General features: G+C 42.5%; 2 protein-coding genes across 2 annotated transcripts; both read left to right on the top strand.

Annotated features, from left to right (window-relative positions):
• The first annotated feature begins 512 nt into the window (after window positions 1–512).
• On the top strand, window positions 513–1,379 carry LOC133904259 (NDR1/HIN1-like protein 3). Its single transcript, XM_062345717.1, has one exon. The coding sequence runs from the start codon at window positions 656–658 to the stop codon at window positions 1,262–1,264; it is 609 nt and encodes a 202-aa protein (XP_062201701.1). The 5' UTR covers window positions 513–655; the 3' UTR covers window positions 1,265–1,379.
• A 15,659-nt stretch (window positions 1,380–17,038) lies between these two features.
• Window positions 17,039–17,861, top strand: LOC133905404 (uncharacterized). The gene is made up of 2 exons (XM_062347165.1): window positions 17,039–17,244; window positions 17,381–17,861. Exons 1-2 carry the CDS (start codon window positions 17,039–17,041, stop codon window positions 17,859–17,861), a joined length of 687 nt encoding a protein of 228 aa, XP_062203149.1.
• The last annotated feature ends 4,538 nt before the right edge of the window (window positions 17,862–22,399 follow it).

Here is a 22,399-nt window from a genome sequence, read left to right as displayed (position 1 = left end):
GAGGATGATTAGATACATTCCACTTCTAGGTAGATTGGGTCACGAATCATATGTCTATGAGTCTATGTCCAATAGAAGGAAGACAACTGGCTAAAATGGGGGCATTTAAGGTATATTGTTTTCCTACGTTTGGAAAGCACGTATCCTTGCTTCCTTTAAACCTCAAAAGTGGAACCGCGGTGGAGAGCATGGTGTGGACTCGATAGCAAGCTAAATTAACTACTTCTCAAAACTTCCTAACAGCTTTATTTCTTTCAATCATAAGAGTGTTGTTTTAGGTTGCTCGTAGTTGACATGTTTAGACTTTGATCATCAATATCATTTTAAAATATTTGGAATAAACTGATGAAAATATATAAATATATTTATCTTAAAAAATAGTTTCATAATTTTACAACTTTGTTTAATTTAGCATATATTACATATTAATAATTAGTGGACAAATTAGTATGTCGATGATTGTGTTGATGATTGTGTTTCAGTGTTTGGTCCTGTGATTAGAATATTCCAAACCTTGATCATTAGCTCAGTATAAAGCCCAAGATGCCAAGTCTCACGGCACACACGAACTCGCCTCCCTCCTCCGTTTACCAACACCACCAACCGGCCGGCAAGGCGGCAACAGCATCTCCTCCTCCTCCTCCTCCTGCCGACCATGTCCGGCAGCCGCAACAGCCGCGAGAAGACGTGCTGCGGCAGCTGCTGCACGTTCTTCATCTCCCTCGGCTTCTTCGTGCTCATCTACTGGGCCATCTTCCAGCCCCACCAGATACGCGCCACCGTCGACTCCGCCGCGCTCTCCAACCTCACCGTCTCCAACGCCTCCTCCGCCGTCTCCTACCTCCTCGCCGTCAACCTCAGCCTCTACAACCCCAGCAAGCGCGTCAACATCTACTACGACACCCTCGACGCCGAGCTCCGCTTCCGCGACGCCGTCCTCGGCCCGGCCGCCAGCGCTGCCTCCCCGACCGAGTTCTACCAGAGCAGGAAGTCCGGCGACGTCGTGAAGTTGGAGTTCGACGGGAGGGGCGTCTCCGTCGCCGGCGACGTCGCCCGGGAGTTGGAGAATGAGATGAAGGGCGAGGCGCCGGTGAGTCTGGAGCTGGACGTCGACGTGCGGGTGAGGTACGTGTTCGGGAGCATCAAGATACGGCAGAAGCCGAGGATCCGATGCGCGCTGAGCATCCCGGTCAAGGCGGAGGGCCGCGGCGCCGGTGCTGGCGGCGCTGTGTCCTCCGGCGACCGGTGTAGTGTCAAGTACTGATGATTGGGTACTCGCTTTGGACATTAGTGATTTGGCAAGGGATTGATGCTATTGTTTGGGTTGATTACTGCTGTACAATATATTTTTTTTAAGAACGCACTGGGCACGTTTTTTTATTAAGATGAGGAGAGAAACATACAAATGACAACGCCACCGTACCTAAAGTGAATTGGAGCGGTTAATCACATCATTAGGATTTATACGGTAAAAACAAATACGGCCTACAGATTAGAACGTAGATATAACGGACACAGAATGATTGATGACAACCTCAGAAACACTAAGGTGGTTGAAGGTTGTCCGACTACCTCCTATTGCCAGCCATCATCTAGCACCGAGCTTCCTCCAAAATCACCTCCCTCAAATTCGTCGCCAAAACTGCAGATTAATTAAATACTCGGCGATTCCTCTCCTTACAGATACACTAGCATACCAAAATAAAAACAGAGTCAAAACCACGTCTCAAATCCTTTGAAAGCTGCTTGCACGTTGGAAGCCACCACTCTACCAATGCAATATCTCCCTGTGGGATGAGCCAATGTAGATTCACATGTCTCAAAAGATGGAACTAGACCTCACGACTATAGATATAACCCAAGAGCAACTGTTGTATGGTTTTAGCGGTCTAACAATACTGAGGTTGTGACACTGGAGACGGTCGTTCGTCCAACATCGGTCATAGAGAGGCAACCAAACAAAAAACTTGTATTTTACCAGTGCTTTTGTTTTTCAAAACTGTTTTGCCCTGCGAAACTCCGTCTGTCCATAGAAGAAGGCCCTGTATGCCGACGATGAGAAGTATTATTGGTTCGCAGACCATCTTCAAATGAACTTATCCGGCCGTCAAAACGACCTTCTCCATCACATCCCACACATGCAGAACTCGACCAGGACAGGAAACGTCCTACTTGTGTTCTTAAAACTTTATTTTTCTGCAATTGGATTATTGATTTGTGAGTGGTTATGAATCAAATCGACGAGTTCGTCTTGCTCAGTCTGGTTCTTGCAGCAAATTCGCAAAGAAATTAGAGTACGTTGTTTCTGCAGCTTGGTGAGCCACTTGTTGAAAATGAGCACCAAAAGGGAGAAGTTCTGATTTCATTAAGAGGATATCGTATCTCGAACTCGAGTCAGATTCAGTGAAATTGACCATTAGCAACACGAGAGGTTTAGCTAGTGAGCCACTTGTTAAACATGCGCTCTTGCATTTAATCTTTTTTTTTTTTGGAACGCGAGGGAACCATTTCCATTAAGAACTACCGGAATTCACCGGTACATCTAGAGAGTTTACATCTGAGGTTAGGTTTGAGTGCCCATGTGATTATCCACTAATTACCTGGTCCATTCCCCCAATTATTGAGCTTAATTTCTTCCTAGGCCAGCTAGATGTGGGGTGGTTGACTTGATATATCTCTAGTCAACGGGCCCGCCATTGACGTAAGTGGCTCTGCTCTCTCCTTGAGACATCAGCATGATGAGTAGTCTTGTCATCTTGTGTTCGCAGGCTGACGTAGCCACGTAGGTGGCTCTGCTCTCTCTTGAGACATCCACGTCCACATGCATTGCTAGGCTGGCAAGGCCACGAGTGTCTGACTTGGCAATGACGCGGAGCATGGCCTCGATATGAGAGGCCGGGAAGGCCTAAACGAAGCCACTTTCAGCTGGGGCCGGCCCATCTCCCACTTTGGACTGGACAACCTAGCTAAATATTGCACGTTGCAAAGCCTGCCATGGCACGAAGGGTTTGGCTTTGGGATCACGTTGTGTGCGGATCCAAATCCTGAAGTGAAGTTGCGGATAAACAGTAAAATATGAAAGGATAAACAGTACTATGACTTTAAAACTGTAGCAAAATGTATTGTAGCACGGTACTATAAACAGAAATACTACAGCACCAGTACTGTAGCGGTATTGTAGCATCAAGTCTGATCCATCCACTGAAATCTAACGGTTCACGTCAATTTGAAATCTCCTGTTTGTGAAATCAGGGAATCTCATTCCGTTGTGTGCCGTGGTGTTTTCACTTTCGGGGTTGTTGTATGGTCTGTCTGAGCTTAATTTCTTTTTAATATAATAGACATATTATTTGATTGTTTATTAAAAAAATAACACAAAGGGTAAACATGCAGTGGCAGTCTAGCATTTTCAATTTGGATGTATATACTGCATTATATATAATTAAAAAAATCGATAACAGTAAATATTAAACAACGGCAAGATCCAAAGTACAAGCTATCAATTGCTTTAAAACCATAGCTTCTTGATGCTACTGCCTAACGAAATGCTTGCCAGATAACAATATCGCATATTATGAACTACCAAATATGATTTTTAAGTAATTAACTCACATTATTATGCTTAACCACCAGGAAAAAAGAGGCAGCTCTGGATCACAAGGGCACGTGGAGGGACATGAAACTTACCCAGACATTAATATCATTAGCTCTGAAAATTTTCATTATTTGCATGTTTCCTTAGCATCATCTGAATCTGAGTCTGAGTCACTAGCATTGCACCCTGCAAAACAGGAACCTGCTAGGTCCAACAAATAGTAGAAGACCACATGCATTTATACAGTTGCTGGCAAGATGAAGACACCAAAGAGCCCAAAAACCTTGAAACGAAGGTGGGATATGGGCTGCGAACCTGGGCGTTTATCGCTAACTTTCCAGACTGTAGATCGATATCTTGATGCCTTTTCCATCCAAACTCTTGCCTATATAATGAAGATGTTGGTCAGTCAATTAAAATTTTGTAGCAATACAACATAAATGATCACAGAGTCCAATATAAATAAGAAACGGAAACCTCAGTAAGAAATGCTCAATCACAGGCTTTTTTCATCGTTGAACACCTCATATATTCCACCCATTGGATTCCGAACCTAGTATGTGCTGTTGTGAAACCTATTCCCAGCTCCAGTGCACAATATAAATTTGGTAGATTCATACAGTAAGAATTCTTCTGGAGACAAATATTATTGTAGTTTTGTTGTTCAGTAAGAAAGTAAGACAGTAAATTTGTTCAGAGCAGGTACATTAACTGATTAACATCCAAATTTGCTACATCAATTCATCAAAGCTTCGACCGACTGGCGACTGACCAACGAACCATACATCAGATTATCCTTGCAACTAACAAAGATTCAAACCAATCACCAATGCTACATCAGACATTCAGATTTCAGACTCTGAAACTAACAAAGTTACCCAATCTTGCAACATATAACTAAAGCTATCCATTCCAACACATGTTTTGGCGAAAACAGATGGCTATTGATTCCACAGCCAACACAAAAAACATAGCTGACTGCCCTAATATCGAATCATAAAATGCACCACACAATTCTCAGTCAAACAACCCCTATAGACTACCCATCGGAATTCCTAGATCAACCTGTCCAAGCACCAACCATGCAAATAACCGCAAATAGTATCTCCTACTAAAATCACAAATCTACAATTCACTGAAACCAAAGCCAAGACGTGTCGAATTCACCACTCAATTGACTCAAAACCATGTGAGCCAAACAAATATGACAGCATGGCCCAAAACTAGACAGACTTGCGAGCCGTCAACCTCTGCATTACTACAAATGCTCAGGTCACGAAACCCCCAAATTGAGCACGCCTCGCCAGTCGCCACAGGAAGCAACCGGCATTACGCATCGCACGGCACAATGGCTCCTCCACACTTACCTCCGCTCCACCGGTCGACGAGGATGAGCCCAAGCCTCGACCTCGCACTCGCCTGCGCCGGCGCCACCCGCCGCGCCGGCGCCACCGCGCTCCATCTTCCTGCGTGCGACGTAGGTCGAGCCATCGAGTGGGGCACCGGGCGTTGGCTCCATTTGATTTGAGCTGTTGGAGTGTTGGGCTCGCCAGCTCGGTAACTGTATTGGGCTTCGCCCCCTTGGTAGAATTTTGGTTCAATGAACCAAAATCTAGCATAACTTGTCACCCACTGTTGAGGTATATTGTTATTCAAAATTACAACCGATGGTCAACGCGAAACTTCTTGTTGCTATTTAAGCCTCAAATCTGGAACTCTAAATTGTGTATTTTCATGTGTTCTCCGTAAGGGAAAAGATGAGCTATATTTGTGAGTGTTGGAGTATAAGTGATTTTTTCACCTTTCTTTGTGAGCTTAGGTTTTTGGTTTTTTTTTACAAGAGAAACGAGATCTACTTCTATTGAAAATAAATAACAGTTTTACAGCCACCACATCACTAACATCACCAAATACAACAGGAGAGGACCAGGAGACACACCGGCCAAGCTGGGTTCTCTATCAAACGCACAAAAGCATAAGGTTTTTGGTAAATTCGTTGGTACATGCGAGTATATAGAACATGACTTACATTTTTCACCGCTGCTCGGATATCTCTTTGGTTGCTCTATGAGCTCAAATATGATATTAGGATGTGCCGGTGATTAGGCACGCGGGCTGTGTTAAAGTATATTTAATTTTCCAAGTTCCCTCGATAGCTGCTATAGCTTTCGAAAGAAGTGATCGGTGAATAAGACTACATAATATGAAACTACAATACAGCATGCTAGTCCTGTCATGCACGTGCTTGCAATACTAACTCCCTAGAGCATGCATGTGCTTGTGTCCACTAACATTTCTTGGTGTGATTAGAATACTGTTATGAACCCTGATTAACTCTTCATGTCTTAATCCCCTGGCCAGCTCAGCTGATCAGCCCCTGAGCAGCAAGGTATAAATACGTCACTAACCCCGAAAGGCCAAACTACAAAACACCCGTGCAATATGAACGTGCTTAGTTTTTGGCCCTGGTCTTGGTGGAATCCTAGCTCCGCCACTTATCACACCCACACATATGAACGTCCATGGATCTGTCCTTTCCTGCTCGAAATATCGATCCAGCACGAGTCTTTCTTTTCTAAGACAGAAAACAAGTCCTGTCCTGCGTAGGTACAAATGTTTGCTGTCTCGCTTACTGATGTTGCCGGCATGCACGCGTGCATGTGAACTTATGCTCCATCCGTCCCAGCAAAACTTGCGCCATGGTACCATCCATCTTTTTTTCTCTTTATAATAGAATAAGATTATTACAGCCTCTACATCACATGTTGCAATAGCAGTTGTGCCCACGGTTCACAAATGCGTTGAAAACAAGTCAAAAACCATGAAAACCCGTCAATTCAGTCCACACTGAATTCTGAATAGGACTGATTTTTAAATTTGAATTCAAAAAATTCTAAAAATAATAGAGACAATTCTAAGACCTTCTGTGAAATATTTTTTCAAAAATAATGTCCTTTACATCATATTTCATGGAGAGGAATTTTGAAAGAAAAAAAAGAAAAAGCATGCTTTAAAAAGCGTGCTGCTCATTTATTAACTCACGTTAAGAAAAATATTAACATGCAAACACATATTTTTTTGTAGAGTGTATATTAAGAGCATCTATAAAATTAGTTTCACTTCATTTAGAATTTTATTAATTTCTCCATAATTTTTACAAAGTTTACCAGCATAAAGTGAACATGTTAAAAAAAACATTGTAATTAACTTTGTCATGTCTACCATTATTTTCCTACACAAAGTATTGTTTAAGTAAACTAATAAAAGTGGTCTCACTAATTTTAGAGTGTGATGGATTAGTTAAGAATTAATCTAATTGCAAAACATTTACTCAATCATGCATGTTACAATAACTATTTCAAGATTTCATGTATTTTTAGAAGATAGAGGATTATGTAAGATGACTAAAAAATTGGTTTCATGATTTTTTATTAGCAAATAATTAACTATACATTTAACTAGGTTTAGAAAATAAATTTTCTCACAGAAAATATATAATTTTTTCATGAGTATAAATACTTTTATCATGTAGATAATGTTACAAGAAAAAAAAAATTATTTCACTTGATTTGAAGTTCAGATGAATTAATTATCGATTTTACAATGTTGAGCATTTTTTTGTTGAACTTTACTTAAATTCAATAAAATCGAACGGTTTTTGATGAAATTCGAATAGTTTTCGAGCACAAATGAAATACGGAAAATATGGTCGATTTTTGATAAAATTCGATCGGTTTTCAGTTGACTTTGCTCGGTTACTAAATGGTCAATTCGACTGAATTTTGCTTCGATCAAACTAGTTTGACGAGTTGAATTCAGCTAAACTCTCGTCGAATTTTCATCATATTTTCTGATATTTGTGAAAACCATGAATTCTCTACCTAGCCAATTCCGATCCTCCACTGAATTTACGAACCCTGGTTGTGCCAGCCTTGTCTGGCTTGCTCTTCAATCACGCAAGTTTTTTCTTCTTGAGAGAGATCAATCACGCACATAGTTTCGCCTTCTGTAGAGACAAAAGTGACGTGGTGGATTCAAGGATTGTGGAATTTTTTTATTTTATTTTAGTTTAGTTTTTTAAACTAATATTTTAAAATAGCACATCAGACACTAATTTTTCAAAAACTAACCCTTTTTAGCACGCCAAAGTATATAGCGGGACTCACATCTTGGTCATGCCTCGCATACATATGCATTCGCGTGACTAGGTGTGAGTCACGCTATGTATTTTAGTATAAAAAAGGATTAGTTTTCAAAAATTTAGTGTCTTAGTGCTGTTTTTAAAATATTAATTAAAAAAAGATTATAAAATAAAAAAACCCTCAAGATTAGTGCATGGTATGTATAGGAGAGGGCCGAACACTGACACGCTGGCACGCTTCAGCGAGTGGAGAGGCTTTGATATGCACCCCCGCCCTCCACTTTATGACCCAGGCGCCTAGTCTGGGCCAGATTGCGGCAGCTAGCGGGCCGAGTGGCCGACTCCTTTGCGCGACTTCTTAATTTTTTTTAATTTTGTTAATTTTAGTGGTCTTTTGAAAAAATAGCAATTATAGGTATTTGTCGCCTGTCAGAAGTGCGATAACCACATATTGCCCTTTTAAAAAAAAGAAACATTCATCCTTCCAACGGGCACATGCTAAAACAATAAAAATACAACATTTCATTTCTCTCAAAATTCAAAACACTATGTATAAAGTCATGAATTTTTTTTGAAAAAATGATGGTGTAGATAATGCTATTATCTAGCTCTCACAAAATGCTAATCTCAAAAAGTTACTTGTACAATGAGAAACAAAAAAGATAAATTTCAGCTGAGTGCGTACGAATTTTAAATTTCAGTTGAGTGGGTACGAATTTTAGCATCCTAAAATTTATCTTTTTTCTCATTGTAGAAGTAACTTTTTAAGAGTTTTTTTTATTTTGAGAACACCAAAATGTTGTATTTTTATTTTTTTAACTTATCGCTCGTTGGAAGGACGATATGTTTATTACTTTTAAACATATCGCCTGTTTGAAGAGCGACACGCACCTACCGCACTTGCAGGTGACAGACACCCATTCATACTATTTGTTTCAAACGGTGCCTACAATTACTAAATTTAAAATAAAAAATAAAAAATCCCTGATCCATGTGGGCAGCAGCTGTTAATTTCTTGCGGGCCGCGACACTTTTGAGTAGGTTGACGCCGCTCGCCGAGTCAGAAGGGAGTTGTGTCGTTGGTCTCTAACAAATGAGTTAGGCCCAATATGCCTAGGTTATATTTTTTAAATATAAAAATTATAAATATATGTGTCTGTTTTGAATTTTGCAAAACTTCGGATCTGTTTGGTAGAGCTCTACTGGTTCAAATTCTTTAGGAGAAATTGTTCTGTAGTTGAAAGTGATTCTCTAATTTTTCTCTAGGGTAAATTCTACGAAGAAAATGATTACGCGGGGAAAGTGAATCAAGAGAAGTTGATTTTGTTTTAGCTTCTAGCATCTAGTTCATTTTAGAGAATCATTCCCATGGAATCATTCTGAGAATTGAAAACTACAAACTGTCGTTTGATAGAGTTCCCACTGGTTCCATTCTCCACTAATTTCACTCTGAAAGCTAGTCTAAGAGTTCTATCAAACAGACCCTATACTCCTATCGCTCCTTAGAAGGGCACCCGACACCCTTCCAATGGATGATAGGTTTTCCTATAAAAGGCTGCGTCCGGCCTCCTAATGCCACTATGCTTTGTTAGGGACTTTGATAGTAGTAGTAGATAAGGATTGGAGAGGAAGAGAATTTGGGTAGGAATTGGATGAATTGAATTAGAGGAGGAGTAGCAGAGGTTCGAGTATAGGTGAATGCCCAATTCTTCGTTGGTCCTTGCCAACTTTATTTTGCCTACTCTTATAGCTCTCCTCTCTTACACAGGCCAAGCCCAAGCAACCCGAGCCCTACATCCAATCCGGCCCAATGACACGAGTGTTTGTATGGCGCGAGCGCGAGCTGCAACGCCTTTTCCCACTTGTGCCATCAGCAACAGCAGAAGCTTTAGTGGGTAATGCTAGTGTGCTGACAATCCCCTCTCCTTGGAAACCTGCTTGTCCCCAAGCAGGCGCAAAGGAAAATCGCTGCTTCAGAGCTTCAATATCCTCCCAAGTAGCCATGGCGTTGTCCAGCCCCGACCAACACACCTTCACTTGAGAAAAAGATGCACCACCACATGTGATCATCTGCCGCTGTAGCACCTATAATGGAACTTGGGTGGCAGACTCATCAGCAGGTAATGAGCAGATTACCTGACGTTTGTAGCTGTGTGCCTTCTTCAATTGTGATACATGGAACACCGGGTGGATAGAGATGGATGTCAGTAGGTCCAGCCGGTAAGCAACGGAGCCAATGTGAGAAAGCACTCGAAAAGGGCCAAACGACTCGAATGCCAACTTGTGAGAAGCATGATTAGCCACGGATGACTACACATAAGGCTGGAGCTTCAAATAAACCCAATCATCAACTTGAAATACACGCTCAAAACGCTTCTTGTCTACTTGTTTTTTCGTACGTTGTTGGGCGCAGAAGGTGCTGGTGCATTAGTTTGCACGTGAGTTCCCGCTCCTTCATCCATGAGTCCAAATCATTGATAGTGCAAGACAAGAAAGAATCAATGCCCAGGTGTCTCGGATAATGACTGTAGAGGACCTCAAATGGAGAATGACCGAGAGAAGAATGAGTGCTTGTGTTATACCAGAATTCTGCATGGGGTAGCAATTTCTTCCACTGTCGAGGGCAAGCATGAACGAAGCAATGAAGAAATGTTTCGAGACACCGATTCACACGCTCGTTTGCCTGTCCGACTGTGTAAGGTACGAAGTGCTCATCCTCAATTCAGTGTTCATGAGACAAGAGTTATTTCCAAAAAGAGCTTGTAAAAATCCGATCCCTGTCGGATATGATAGATTGGGGCATGTCGTGCAATCGATAGATGTTATCCAAGAACACGGCAACCACTTGAGAGGCAGTAACAAAGTGGAATAAAATGGCCATAGTGACTGAATTTATCCACAACTACCAGGATGCAATTAGAGGAACTAGATGTAGGAAGGCCTTCCATGAAATCCAATGAAATGGTATGCCAACATTGAGTGGGAATGGGGAGAGGTTGGAGTAGACTTGGGTAAGGTGTGCGGTTGGGTTTGGCTTGTTGATAGATGGAGCACTACCTGACGTATTGTCGGATGCTTGTTTTTGCCTAGCCACACGAACAGTTGCTTTAGACGTCTGTAAGTTACTAGAATGCCTGAGTGACCACCCACTGCGCTGTTGTGCAAAGCAGCAGTGACACGGTTATGGAGATCAATGTTGGATCCGAACAAATAGGCCCTTTATAGCGAAGCAGTCCATCCTTGAGTGAAAAATGTGGTAAGGCATTGGGCGAGATGAATAATTGAGCAATCAGCTCCTGAGCCTTAGAATCAGACTGGTAGCTGAGGATTACATCTTGTAATCGTTGTGCCTTGACTGAAGAAGTAGCTAATGAGTGGATTTCCATGTGAGTACGTCTGGATATTGCAGCAGCAACACTATTGTCGGTTCCTTTCTTATAGACTACTTTGTACTGCAGGCCAATCAATTTAGAAAACACTTTCTGCTGCCACGGGGTGTGAAGACGTTGCTTTGTCAGTTGAGATAAGCTCTTATCGTCAGTAGAAATGAGGAATCGACTTCATCTGATCAGCTTAATATTGGTTCCTTGGATATTGAAATGTCCCAACCTTAACAATAGGAGCAGACGTAGCAGAACACTTATGCATATTATATTTCTTTAGTACTCTATCATTGTATGCCTTTTGAGACAAACTTAATACTCCTTTGGACCGATCTCGGTGAATTTCAACGTCAAGAACGTAAGAGGCTTCACCGAGATCCTTCATATCAAAATTAGAGGACAGAAATCTCTTGGTCTCAAATAGCATATCCTTATCGCTGCTGGTTAATAAGATATCATCCACATAAAGAACCAATATGGTGAATCCCCCCCCCCCCTTAAACTTTACGTAAATGCAGTTATCAACTTCATTTGCTTTAAAGCCAAATTTTCTAATAACTTTATTAAACTTGAGATACCACTGCCTAGAAGCTTGCTTTAGACCATAAATCCATTTCTGAAGGCGACATCCCAAATGCCCCTTTCCTTCCACGACAAAACCTTCCGGTTGAGCCATGTAAACATTTTCTTCCATGTCACCATTAAGGAATGCCATCTTTACATCCATCTGATGTAGCTCTAAATCATAATGCACTACTTTTGCCATATTTATTCTAAAGGAATCTTTACTTGATACAGGAGAGAAATTTTCATTATAGTCAATCCTTTCTCTTTGCGAGAAGCCTTTAGCTACGAGCCTCGCTTTGAACCTTTCGATGGTCCCCTTAGAGTCATGCTTTGTTTTGTAGACCCATTTACAGCCTACTATTTTAGCTCCGTTAGGGATTTCTACTATATCTCATACATCATTATTGCTCATAGACTTTAATTCGTCCTTCATGGCATTAAGCCACTCAGGCGAATGATCACTCATCATGACCTCTTTATATGAGTTAGGATCTTCTACCTTCCCTATGTCCTTAACATCCTCATTCATGTAAACATCGTAATTGTTCGAGATGGCAGGTCTCCTGTCGTGCTGTGATCTTCTGATCGGTTCATTAGGTACTGCATGACCAGGACTGGGTACTGTAGGGGATTGCTGAGGCTCATCGTTAGGTGTAATGTTAGGAATGTCATAGACTTCAACAGGGGGTGTACTGACGTTAGTTTCTACTGAAGGTGCAATTACCTAGGGCACAAGGATGTAGTACTCTTGGGTCAGCGGTGTATGAACATAAACCCGCTTTCCCTCGAGATCAACTTTCCTAGGCTCCAGATTACTATTCTTAAGAAATACAACGTGTCTTGTTTCAACAAATTTAGTGATCCTGTCTAAATAATAAAAACAATATAATACACTCGTTCTGCATATCTTTAGGATAAAAGAAAAAACAGCGAAAATAAAAGTTTTCCTAAAAAAAAGTACTGCTGGAGCATCCAATTCGTCAGTTACTGGCATGTCTCTCGGATTCCAGTCATGTCTCTACCATCGGTTTCTCCACTTCGATCTCTCGGGATACCCGATAAAGTGACAACTAACTGTCTTAGGATCTAATTTCCCAATATGTGGATTAAAAACTTTAGCTTTAGCTGCACAACCCCACACACTTAAATACTTCAAAGAGAGCTTTCTCCTAGTACATAATTCATAAGGTGGTTTTGGAACTAATTTACTAGGAACCTGATTAATGATGTGTGCGGTTGCCTTAAGTGCCTCCATCCACAGTCCAACTGGTAAACTAGAATAGCTAAGCATATTTCGCACCATATCCATAAGTGTGTGGTTTTGTCTCTCAGCTACCTCGTTTTGCTGAGGTTCACTAGGTGTAGAATATTGGGCTACTATGCCATTTTCCTGAAGGAATATGGCAAATGGACCTAGGATTTGCCTGTATAGGGCATGTCTCTCATAATACTCTCCCATGTGATCCGATCTTACTACTTTAATCTTTAGGTTGTGCCGATTTTCTACATCAGCCTTAAACATCTTGAATTTATTGAGAGGCTCAGATCAATCTTTAATAGTGAGGATATAGCTATAACGAGAGAAATCATCGGTTAAGGTAATGAATGAATCAAAACCATCTACCGATGTCACAGGAAAAGGACCGCAGATGTCTATATGAATTAATTCTAATAATCATGTGCTCCGAGTTGCCCCTTCTTTATTTGCTTAACGTATTTTCCTTTAATGCAATCTATGCAGTGGTCAGAGTTAGAGAAGTCTAAGGGTTGGAGAATCTCTTCCTTAATGAGACGCTACATTCTCCTCCTTTAAATGTGGCCTAAACGATAATACCACAGATTCGAAGAAGTCTCATTAATTGTACTTCTCATTCTCTTATAGCTTACACCACAGACATTCATAGACATAGAGGATTCATTAAGAGGAAACATATAAAGTTTGCCTTGTCGGATGACAAGACCAATATCATCTGAATTAAACTTAAGAATGCATTTATTATCTCCAAAATTATAATGAAAATTATCATCATCTAACATAGAAACTGAAATAAGATTCCTTCTCATGGTAGGAACATAAACTACATTATTAAGTCTAAGAGTGAAGTCACTATCAAGGACTGAGGGAAGTGATCCAATAGCCTCGACTTCAGCTTCCTTCCCATTGGCCACTATAAGACTTTGCTATCCCTTTCCTAATGTTCTCATGTTAAGGAATCCCTGTAAGAAGTTGGTAACGTGCATAATGGCACCTGAGTCAATCCACCAGAAATTAAGGGAGAAATCAGCATAAAGAGATTCATCAATAAATGTTATTAAATCATTACTCTTCTTTGCAAGCCACTTCAGAAAACCAACACAGTCTTTCTGGTAGTGGTTCTTCTTGTGGCAGAAGTGAAATATGTCATCCTTAGATTCTTGAGAGGCAGGACCAGAAGGAGCAGGTGCCTTGGACGCCCTCTGCGCTATCTTGTCGTGCTTAGCGACGAAATGCAACTTCTTCTTAGAGTTGAAATCTCCTTGGAGTTTTCTTTTATTTCTGGGGCTGCTAACTTGATTAAAAAAAATCTTTCTTTTCATCCCTCAGCCTCTCTTCCTCTTGGACACACATCACGATCAAGTCACTCATGGTCTATTTCTCCTTCTAAGTATTATAGTTAATATTAAAGGGAGAAAATTCAGAAGGGAGAGAGGTCATAATGAAATGGACAAGGAGACCGTCAGAGATTTCCATTTTCATGCTCTTAAGTTTGGCAGCTATGTCTGTCATCATCATGATGTGTTCTTTTATACCGTTGGACCTATAATTGTACTTAGTGTTGATGAGCTTTTGAATTAATGTACTGACATAAACGTTGGAGGTGCCTTTGAATTGCTCCTCCAAGGATGTAGTGTACGTCTTAGCTTTTTCTGAGGTTGGGATTGCTCCCCTTATAGCTTCTGAGATAGAGTTCCTCATAATCATTATTGACATGTGGTTAGACCACTCTCACTTCTCACAAGGTGCATCATATGCTTTCTTTAGTTCATCATAATTCTCCATGCCAATGACGGAAGCAGTGGGAGCGTCAACCCTGAGTGCATAGTCAAGGTCCAAAACTCCAAGAACAACTGCTACTTTAGCTTTCCAAATGAGAAAGTTATTTCCTGTAAGTTGCTCTATGCCATTAATTGTGGCGGCAATAGAGAAAGCGTTAAGAGCTGTAGAGAAAAATTAGATCAGATTAGAAAATTATCATAAAGGAATAATTTGCACGAAAATAACCCTATGTTGGTCTGATTAAAGTCATGCAAAAATTAAAGCTCTAATCCGCATCACCGTTGGGTAGAAAACAAAAAAGAATTTGATTAAACACATAAAATGGCGCATAATTACAGTCAACTTTGGTGAAAAAGTAATTATGAACCTACATAAATTGATCGTAAAATTCTCCCAAAAAATCTTCCCGTTGGTTCCAATTAGTCCAAAGAATTAATCATAATTTTATGCATTAATTTTCATTAATTTTGGGCCATTATCTAGTGCATAAATGGTTAAACATTGAAAAACACTGGATAAAAACATTAGAAAATATAAAAGCCCAATACTTAAAGAAAACAGCCCAAAAGGGCCTCTCGACCTGGCTCGGCTTGAGCCATGTGTGAGTCGGCCCGACGGCCTCGACACTTCTTGGTCGTCCATTTTGATCGAACAACCGTCTGGCCATTTCGATCGGATCAAAACTACGAGCGCCGGGAAAAAAAACCTAACCCTAACTTCAGTTCCCCATGTATCCCTCTGAGAGCTCTGTGTCGCAGACGAGCGAGAGAGCTAAGCGACCGATGTAAGTACTCCGGCGACACAACTTCATTGGGAAAAAGGACACACGCGCGCACGCACGCGCGCGCGCGCGCGCGCGCACACACACACACAGAGAGAGAGAGAGAGAGAGAGAGAGAGAGAGAGAGAGAGAGAGAGAGAGAGAGAGAGAGAGAGGAGAGCAAGGCAAGCGATGCCGATGTGGGCCTACCCAGTGGAGCACGCGTGCGACGAGAGTTGTGTGTGGCTCCATCGGTTAGATCTTCTGTGCTGAGTCGGGGCATAGTTCATCTACAAGTTGATATAATAGATGCTAAATTAGTACCCCTTAAAACAGATAGTGTTCTTGGTCATGCAGGTTATGAAATCACCTTCTCCCTAGAGGACCCGAATTTCGTGGTTGATGATGGCCCAAACCTCTCTCAGTTGGATGAGGATTTTGATGGGGACGAAGATGATCTACTTGATGGTGAACAGTTGGATGAGGATTTTAATGGGGACGAGGATGATATGCTTGATGGTGAACATGAAGGTTTGAATGACCAAACAAAAAAAGAAGGCCATAAATAATTCTTCGTCTGCTAATGGCAAAAACCAAGAGTCTGAATCTATGCAAGTGGAAGTGGCTACCATAGAGCGCTTGCCTTCCCAATCGGGTGTTCCTCGTCTTATCCCGGTAACTCCTTTCAATCCGTGTCAGCTTCCTCCTGTGAGAGGGTCGCCTTCGGGACAAGCCGTGGTGTCGGGAGCTGCCAACTAGGTTGAGATGGCTCCTGATGAAGGCCGGGGCCATATTTCCCCATCGCCTGGGGAAACTCCTCCTCGGGACATCATCAAGTAGGTGTTTAGGCAACTCTCGACCTCAACTCTCCCCAAGCTCAGTGCAGCATCGATTACACCCCAGTCGGCTCAGTCGTTGGCGTCGGACGCATGGAACTCGAGTCCGCCCAAGGTCGGCGAATATCTCCAGCCATCGCAGGTTACTGTTGGAAATTATTCTTGTTTTATGGTAGGTTTAGTTTTGGTATGCATAAGAGTTCATGTCAAAGTTAAAACAGTGTCCTAATAGGAGTAGGATTAGAGTCTGAGTAGGAAAAGGATTGTATCGGAGTAGGATTCAGAGTCTAGTACTTGGCTCCTATATAATGAAGGGAGGGGGGCACCCCATAAGGTGCCCTGAAGAAGAGAAATACTATGAGAAAAGAGTCGATCAAGTTGTAAGGTAGAGAAGCTCGAAAGTACTCAGTTAAGTACTCAGCGAGCTCGGATCAAGAGGAAAGCAAAGACTAAGCTATCGTGGCCTCGAAAACTCGTGTGTTCTTGTGTTCCTATAATTATTCGATCCTGGATGTCAAAACCAACAATTGGTATTAGAGCCTAGGTGAAGATTATAGCTGAATTTCGTCGAGAAGCTAGGAAATCTGTTGTGTGCAGTCGAAGGATAGTAGAGGTAGCAAATCAACATCGGTGACGATGTCTGGATCAGGAGCACTGGCGAAAGAGAGTTCACTGGTGTTGCAACACTATCCAATGCTCACGAGGAGCTTCTACACAACATGGGCGATCAAGATGAAGGTGTCCATGCGTGCACAAGGCGTTTGGATGCTGTCGAGCACGATGACCCAAAGGAAAAGGTGGACATGAAGAAGGATCAGATAGCGCTTACCGCCATCTATCAAGGCATCCCGGAGGAGACGCTGCGGGTAGTACTCGAGAAGGAAACTTCCAAGGAGGCATGGGAGTGCATCAAGATGATGCCAAGGTGCCAAAAACGTCAAGGATGCTTGTGTTCAAACCCTCAAAGAAGAGTTGGATGGCTTGCGGATGAAGAGCACGAAGTCGGTCGACGACTTCGCAATGAAGGTGAATTCCATCGTCAGCACAATTTGTGGGCTCAGTGACAAGATGGAGGACTTGTATGTGGTAAGGAAGATCCTCAGAGCCACACCAAATAAGTTCTTGCAGATTGTCGCTTCAATCAAGCAATTCGGTGACCTCGAGACCATGACAGTTGAGGAGGTCTTCGGCAGGCTCCAAGCGTACAAAGAAAGGTTGCACGGCAACGACAACGACGTCGACATCAATGCTGAGCATGTGTTGCTCACTAAAGCCCGATGGAGAGCTAAGGAGAAGGATGGAGATAAGCATCTGTTGCTCACCCGAGAACAATGGAGGGCTAAGGAGCAGAAGGATGGTGGTGACGGCTACTTCAATAGCGGTGGACGAGGCAGCAAGAATCAGAAATTCGACAAGGCTAAAGTGAGGTGCTACAAGTGCAATGATTATGGGCACTTCCAGTGGAAATGCGAGGAGTCAAAGAAACCAGAGAATATGTTGTTTATGGCTGCAGAGGAGGATGACCACCCGGTGCTACTCTAACGTGAAGAAAACAAGATTAAGGGGGAATGTTGGAAATTAATCCTGTTTTATGGTAGGTTTAGTTTTGGTATGCATGAGAGTCCATATCAAAGTTAAAATAGTATCCTAATAGGAGTAGGATTAGAGTCTGAGTAGGAATAGGATTGTATCGGAGTAGGATTCATAGTCTTGTACTTGGCTTCTATATAATGAAGGGAGGGGGCACTCCATAAGGTGCCCCGAAGAAGATAAAGACTATGAGAAAAGAGTCAATCAAGTTGTAAGGTAGAGAAGCTTGGAAGTACTCGGTTAAGTACTCAGCGAGCTCGGATCAAGAGAAAAGCAAAGGCTAAGCTATCGTGGCCTCAAAAACTCGTGTATTCTTATGTTCCTATAATTATTCGATCCTGGATGTCAAAACCAACAATTACCTCATCGGGTTGCCTCGAGCCGAGCTCACCTCAGTGTCCTTCCTGCGTCAAGACATACGGATGGCGTGAACCTTGTATCCGAGGTGAACCAGGTCATAATCGTGACTCGGGGAGCTCCGCTTTGGAGCCTGCATGCAACGTATGCCAGCATGCCTAGGGATTCGGCCCCAAGTGCTATGACCTGGGTGCAAAAGGCACTGGCTGTCGGGTCTCCCTAAGTGTAGGTGGTCCATTTCTGCTCGGAAGGTTGCAACTCTGTCCACTCAGTCCATTTCTGCTCAAAAGGTTGCAACTCCACAGAGTTCGACACCAACAACAATCTTCACACCAGGTGGCTCTCAAAGGGTGGGACTCCAACCTTGCAGGGAGTCGTCGACCCAGGTCAGCTGTTGAAGCGTCACATCAATGCAACAACGACTCTGGATGAGGGCCTCCGCCACTATGGTCGACACCAGGAAGTCACATTGGCAGATGGGATCTCGGCAACAGACGATGACACCATGGTGAGAGCGATACGACGAACAGCGTACAAGAACCTAGACACACCTACGAAGTCACCCATGGTCACTTCTGGTTACCCATACGCATCTACAATTGCGTTCACCACCTCATCAGGTACGCCATCCCCCCTGCCCATCTCAATTCACCTTTTTTGTTCTCTAATCTAAAACAACTTGGCATCTCTTTTGGCAACAACAACAGAGATAGATTGTCAGCCAAAGTGATAAAACACATGATTGTAAATGGGATAAAAGTTCAACCAAAAACCACAAAGTAGTAACAAAGTCATATTGACAATGAACAAGTCATGTTAAGTGAGGATGAGACGGAAGCCGTTTGGGACAGTTCTCTCCTATCCCACTTAGTACATGAATTCAATGAGGAAAACATGGATGTGGTGGACATTGAAAGCTTATTATGCGGCCTTAAACTACCCTAAAAAAATACAAGTGAAGGAGATCGGTGACGTCCTAAGAGGAGATGACTTAGGATACTTAGAACTATTCCGGCTTAACACAAGATAAACTTATACCAATTTCTATCTAAATATGCTCTAGGTTTATCCAGTGTCTCTACTCTACTGATCAAAGTGCTTGCGACATATCTAAGAAGATAAATTGCAAGTAAGTAAATACAAAAACGTAAATAAGGTAGAGAGAGTAAACTTGGCACAAGGATTTTTATCCTGTGATATCGATAGCATGAATGCCACCCCTGGTCCACGTTGGAGATCCACAAAGGATATGCTCCCGGTCGACACCCGGTCACGACTCTTGAGCCACCGAGTCATAAAGACAAGGCCTCCATCCGGATGAGCCACTAAGCCACCAAGGCAAGGTCTCACCACTAGCCTCTCTTCCGGTTCCTTGCCGCCGTGATCACTTCATAGCTTGAGCCACAAAGGTAAAGGTCTTTGCATCCCCGTACAATCACCTTATCGTCGCTCCACACCAAGTCGAAGGGTCAACAAGCTTGCCGGTAAGTCACCAAGACTATAAGGTGCCGGCGTACTATATAGGGGGAGTTTATACTATATTATGTGAGCTCCATGAATTATGATCCATGTGCTTTCATAGCTTTCAATTGGTATCATTTTGTTGTAGTGATATTCCTACAATTGGTATCATTTTTAATTGGATCATGATTTGTGAAGCTCTCTCCCATGTGCTCTAATGTTTTTCCCTTTTGAGTTCAACATGTGCATATAGTCCTTCTTGGGAGATTATTGACAAAAGGGGAGAAGTTTGATGACCAAGGCAAGAAATGTAAGATGAACAATGATGGGAGATTTTAGCAAGTTCAAGATACATGAAGGTTAACATAGGGGGAGAAGCTCTTGCTTAGGTCAAATCAAGGATATAGTGGCAATGGAGAAAGCAGGAGCTACAACAAAAGGGGACTCAGTGGTAAGAACATGCATCCAAGCAATACGGTAAGACTTTATGCACATTTATGATCTTTACATTTGGAATCATTTGTTATTTGCCACTTGCTTTGGTTGTATTGTCATCAATCACCAAAAATGGGGAGATTGTAGCGAAAATAGCCCTATTAGACCATGATTATGATTTTGGTGATTAATGACAATATAGTCATTAGGACTAATATGTTTATCAAGAATATATGTTAGTAGGTGAAAGGATAATGGTGTCGCCTAGAGGGGGGTGAATAGGCATTTTTACAAAAATTCGTCCCCTTTTACCGTTGGTCTAAACTTGCGGCGGAATATAAACTAACGGATTTTTCACAAGCGAAAAACCTAAATATGATAGGCTCAACTAGTGCACAATCACCCTGAATAAGTGTGAAAATTACAATCCTAAGGTGACTAAAATTATTCAATTCTAGCAAGAGATATGCAATAAAACTTAAATTGAAAAAGGCTGAAAATACTGTTCATATGTCTGGAATTACTGTTTATCCGGAGTATCCGGTGTAGTCCGGATACTCCGGTGTGTACAGGTCTGGAAACTCCGGTAAAGGCCGGATTCTCCGGGTTCTGTACAGAACTGAGCCCGAAACTGAATATAAATGATGAGTAGAGAGTTCTAGCTCAAACCAGGTGATGTCGTGTGTTCCTGGAGATGATTCCAAGTAGATTCACGAAGAACCTACACTCAAATACACATAAACAAGTATATCGAGCAATATGCACAAAGATTTGAGCAAGAACTTAAAAGTAAGGAAACAAGAGAGGAGACACAAAGATTTGTTTCCCGAAGTTTGAATTCACCACCGTGAATCCTACGTCTCCGTTGAGGAAGCTCCAACGAGCCGGGTCTCTTTCAACCGCTTTCCTCGATCCACTAGCTTTATCTCTTCCCTTTCGGAGGCGAGATCGACCTTCACAAACTTTCCCGCGGCTCACCACACGTGCGGGAGCTCACCGGGCAACACCTAGCCGGCTAGGAGGCTTCACCTCCAAGAGTAACAAACGCAATCAAACTTCTTGCCGAGAACTCAAGTGCTCAAGAATGGATTTGGCTCACTTGCACTCAATCTTCCAATCTCTCAACCCAGCTCACTTTTCTTCTCAAATCACACACTAGAATGGAGTGGGAGAGGTTCTTTTGGCTCTAGAAATGTGTTCTTTTCGTGCCCTTCCAGCAGCCCCAAAGGATGGGGTGAGTGAAGTATAAATAGCCCACTCCAAATAACTAGCCGTTACTGTTTTTGTCAGAACTGACCGGAGTATCCGGTGAACACCGGAGTATCCGGCCCTAAATCCAAATACGGCGTCAGAACGGTCACAGAATGTGTCAGAACTAGCCGTTATGCTCTTTTCTGGACTTTTACCGGAGTATTCGGCCTACACCGGAGTCTCCGGTCGGCACTTAACCCAGAAAACAGTCCCGGGGACTTCCCGGAGTCTCCGGCCACTCCAGGTACCGGAGTATCCGGACTTCACCGAAGTCTCCGGCCTTTCCAGGTACCGGAGAATCCGGCCTACACCGGAGTCTCCGGCCACAGCACAGCTGACCTCCGAAAAACGGCGATAACTTTTGATCCCGGAGTCCGATTTCGACGATTTTGGACTCTATGGAAAGCTTATTCAGAGGGCTACACATCCCAACTGAATTCATGACCTAAAACACATAGGATCAAATTAGGAACACTCCAAAACCCATTTTGGACACTTCCGCAATTTCCGCTCCGGACTCTTAACAACAAACTCTCACTTTGGGTTTGGTTGGGAACTCTTGAGCACTGAGACGCGACAATTAGCTCACGTTGCATCCCTCTTAATAGTGCGGCATACCTATACTCAAATTCAAAGATAAAACTCGTTTGAACCACTTTGAGCATTTGAAAACTTTCAAGTACCGCTTCTTTTTCTTTCAAACCTTGAGGGTTGCCAACTTCCATATATTCTTCACTCCATCTCTTCTTGATTCTTCATATGATTGATGTGAATCATCCATAGCTTCCCATAGCCTCGCACGGTCCATCAGCGCAAAGCCTTCACTCGCTCTTCACCACCGCCTTAGTCCTTCGGCGCCAAGCCATTTGCTTGCCCTTCACCACGGATGGTCCATCGCAGCCGAGTCTTACTTGCCCTTCACCGTCTTGCCATAGAAAACTACTTTGTATTCGACATCTTCAAGGAATTCACCTTATCAAATATGG

The sequence above is a fragment of the Phragmites australis genome, chromosome 22 (genome assembly GCF_958298935.1).
Source record: "Phragmites australis chromosome 22, lpPhrAust1.1, whole genome shotgun sequence".
NCBI classification, from domain to species: domain Eukaryota; kingdom Viridiplantae; phylum Streptophyta; class Magnoliopsida; order Poales; family Poaceae; genus Phragmites; species Phragmites australis.
Note: the sequence above shows the minus strand (reverse complement) of the source record. Positions and strands in the feature narration are given on the sequence as shown.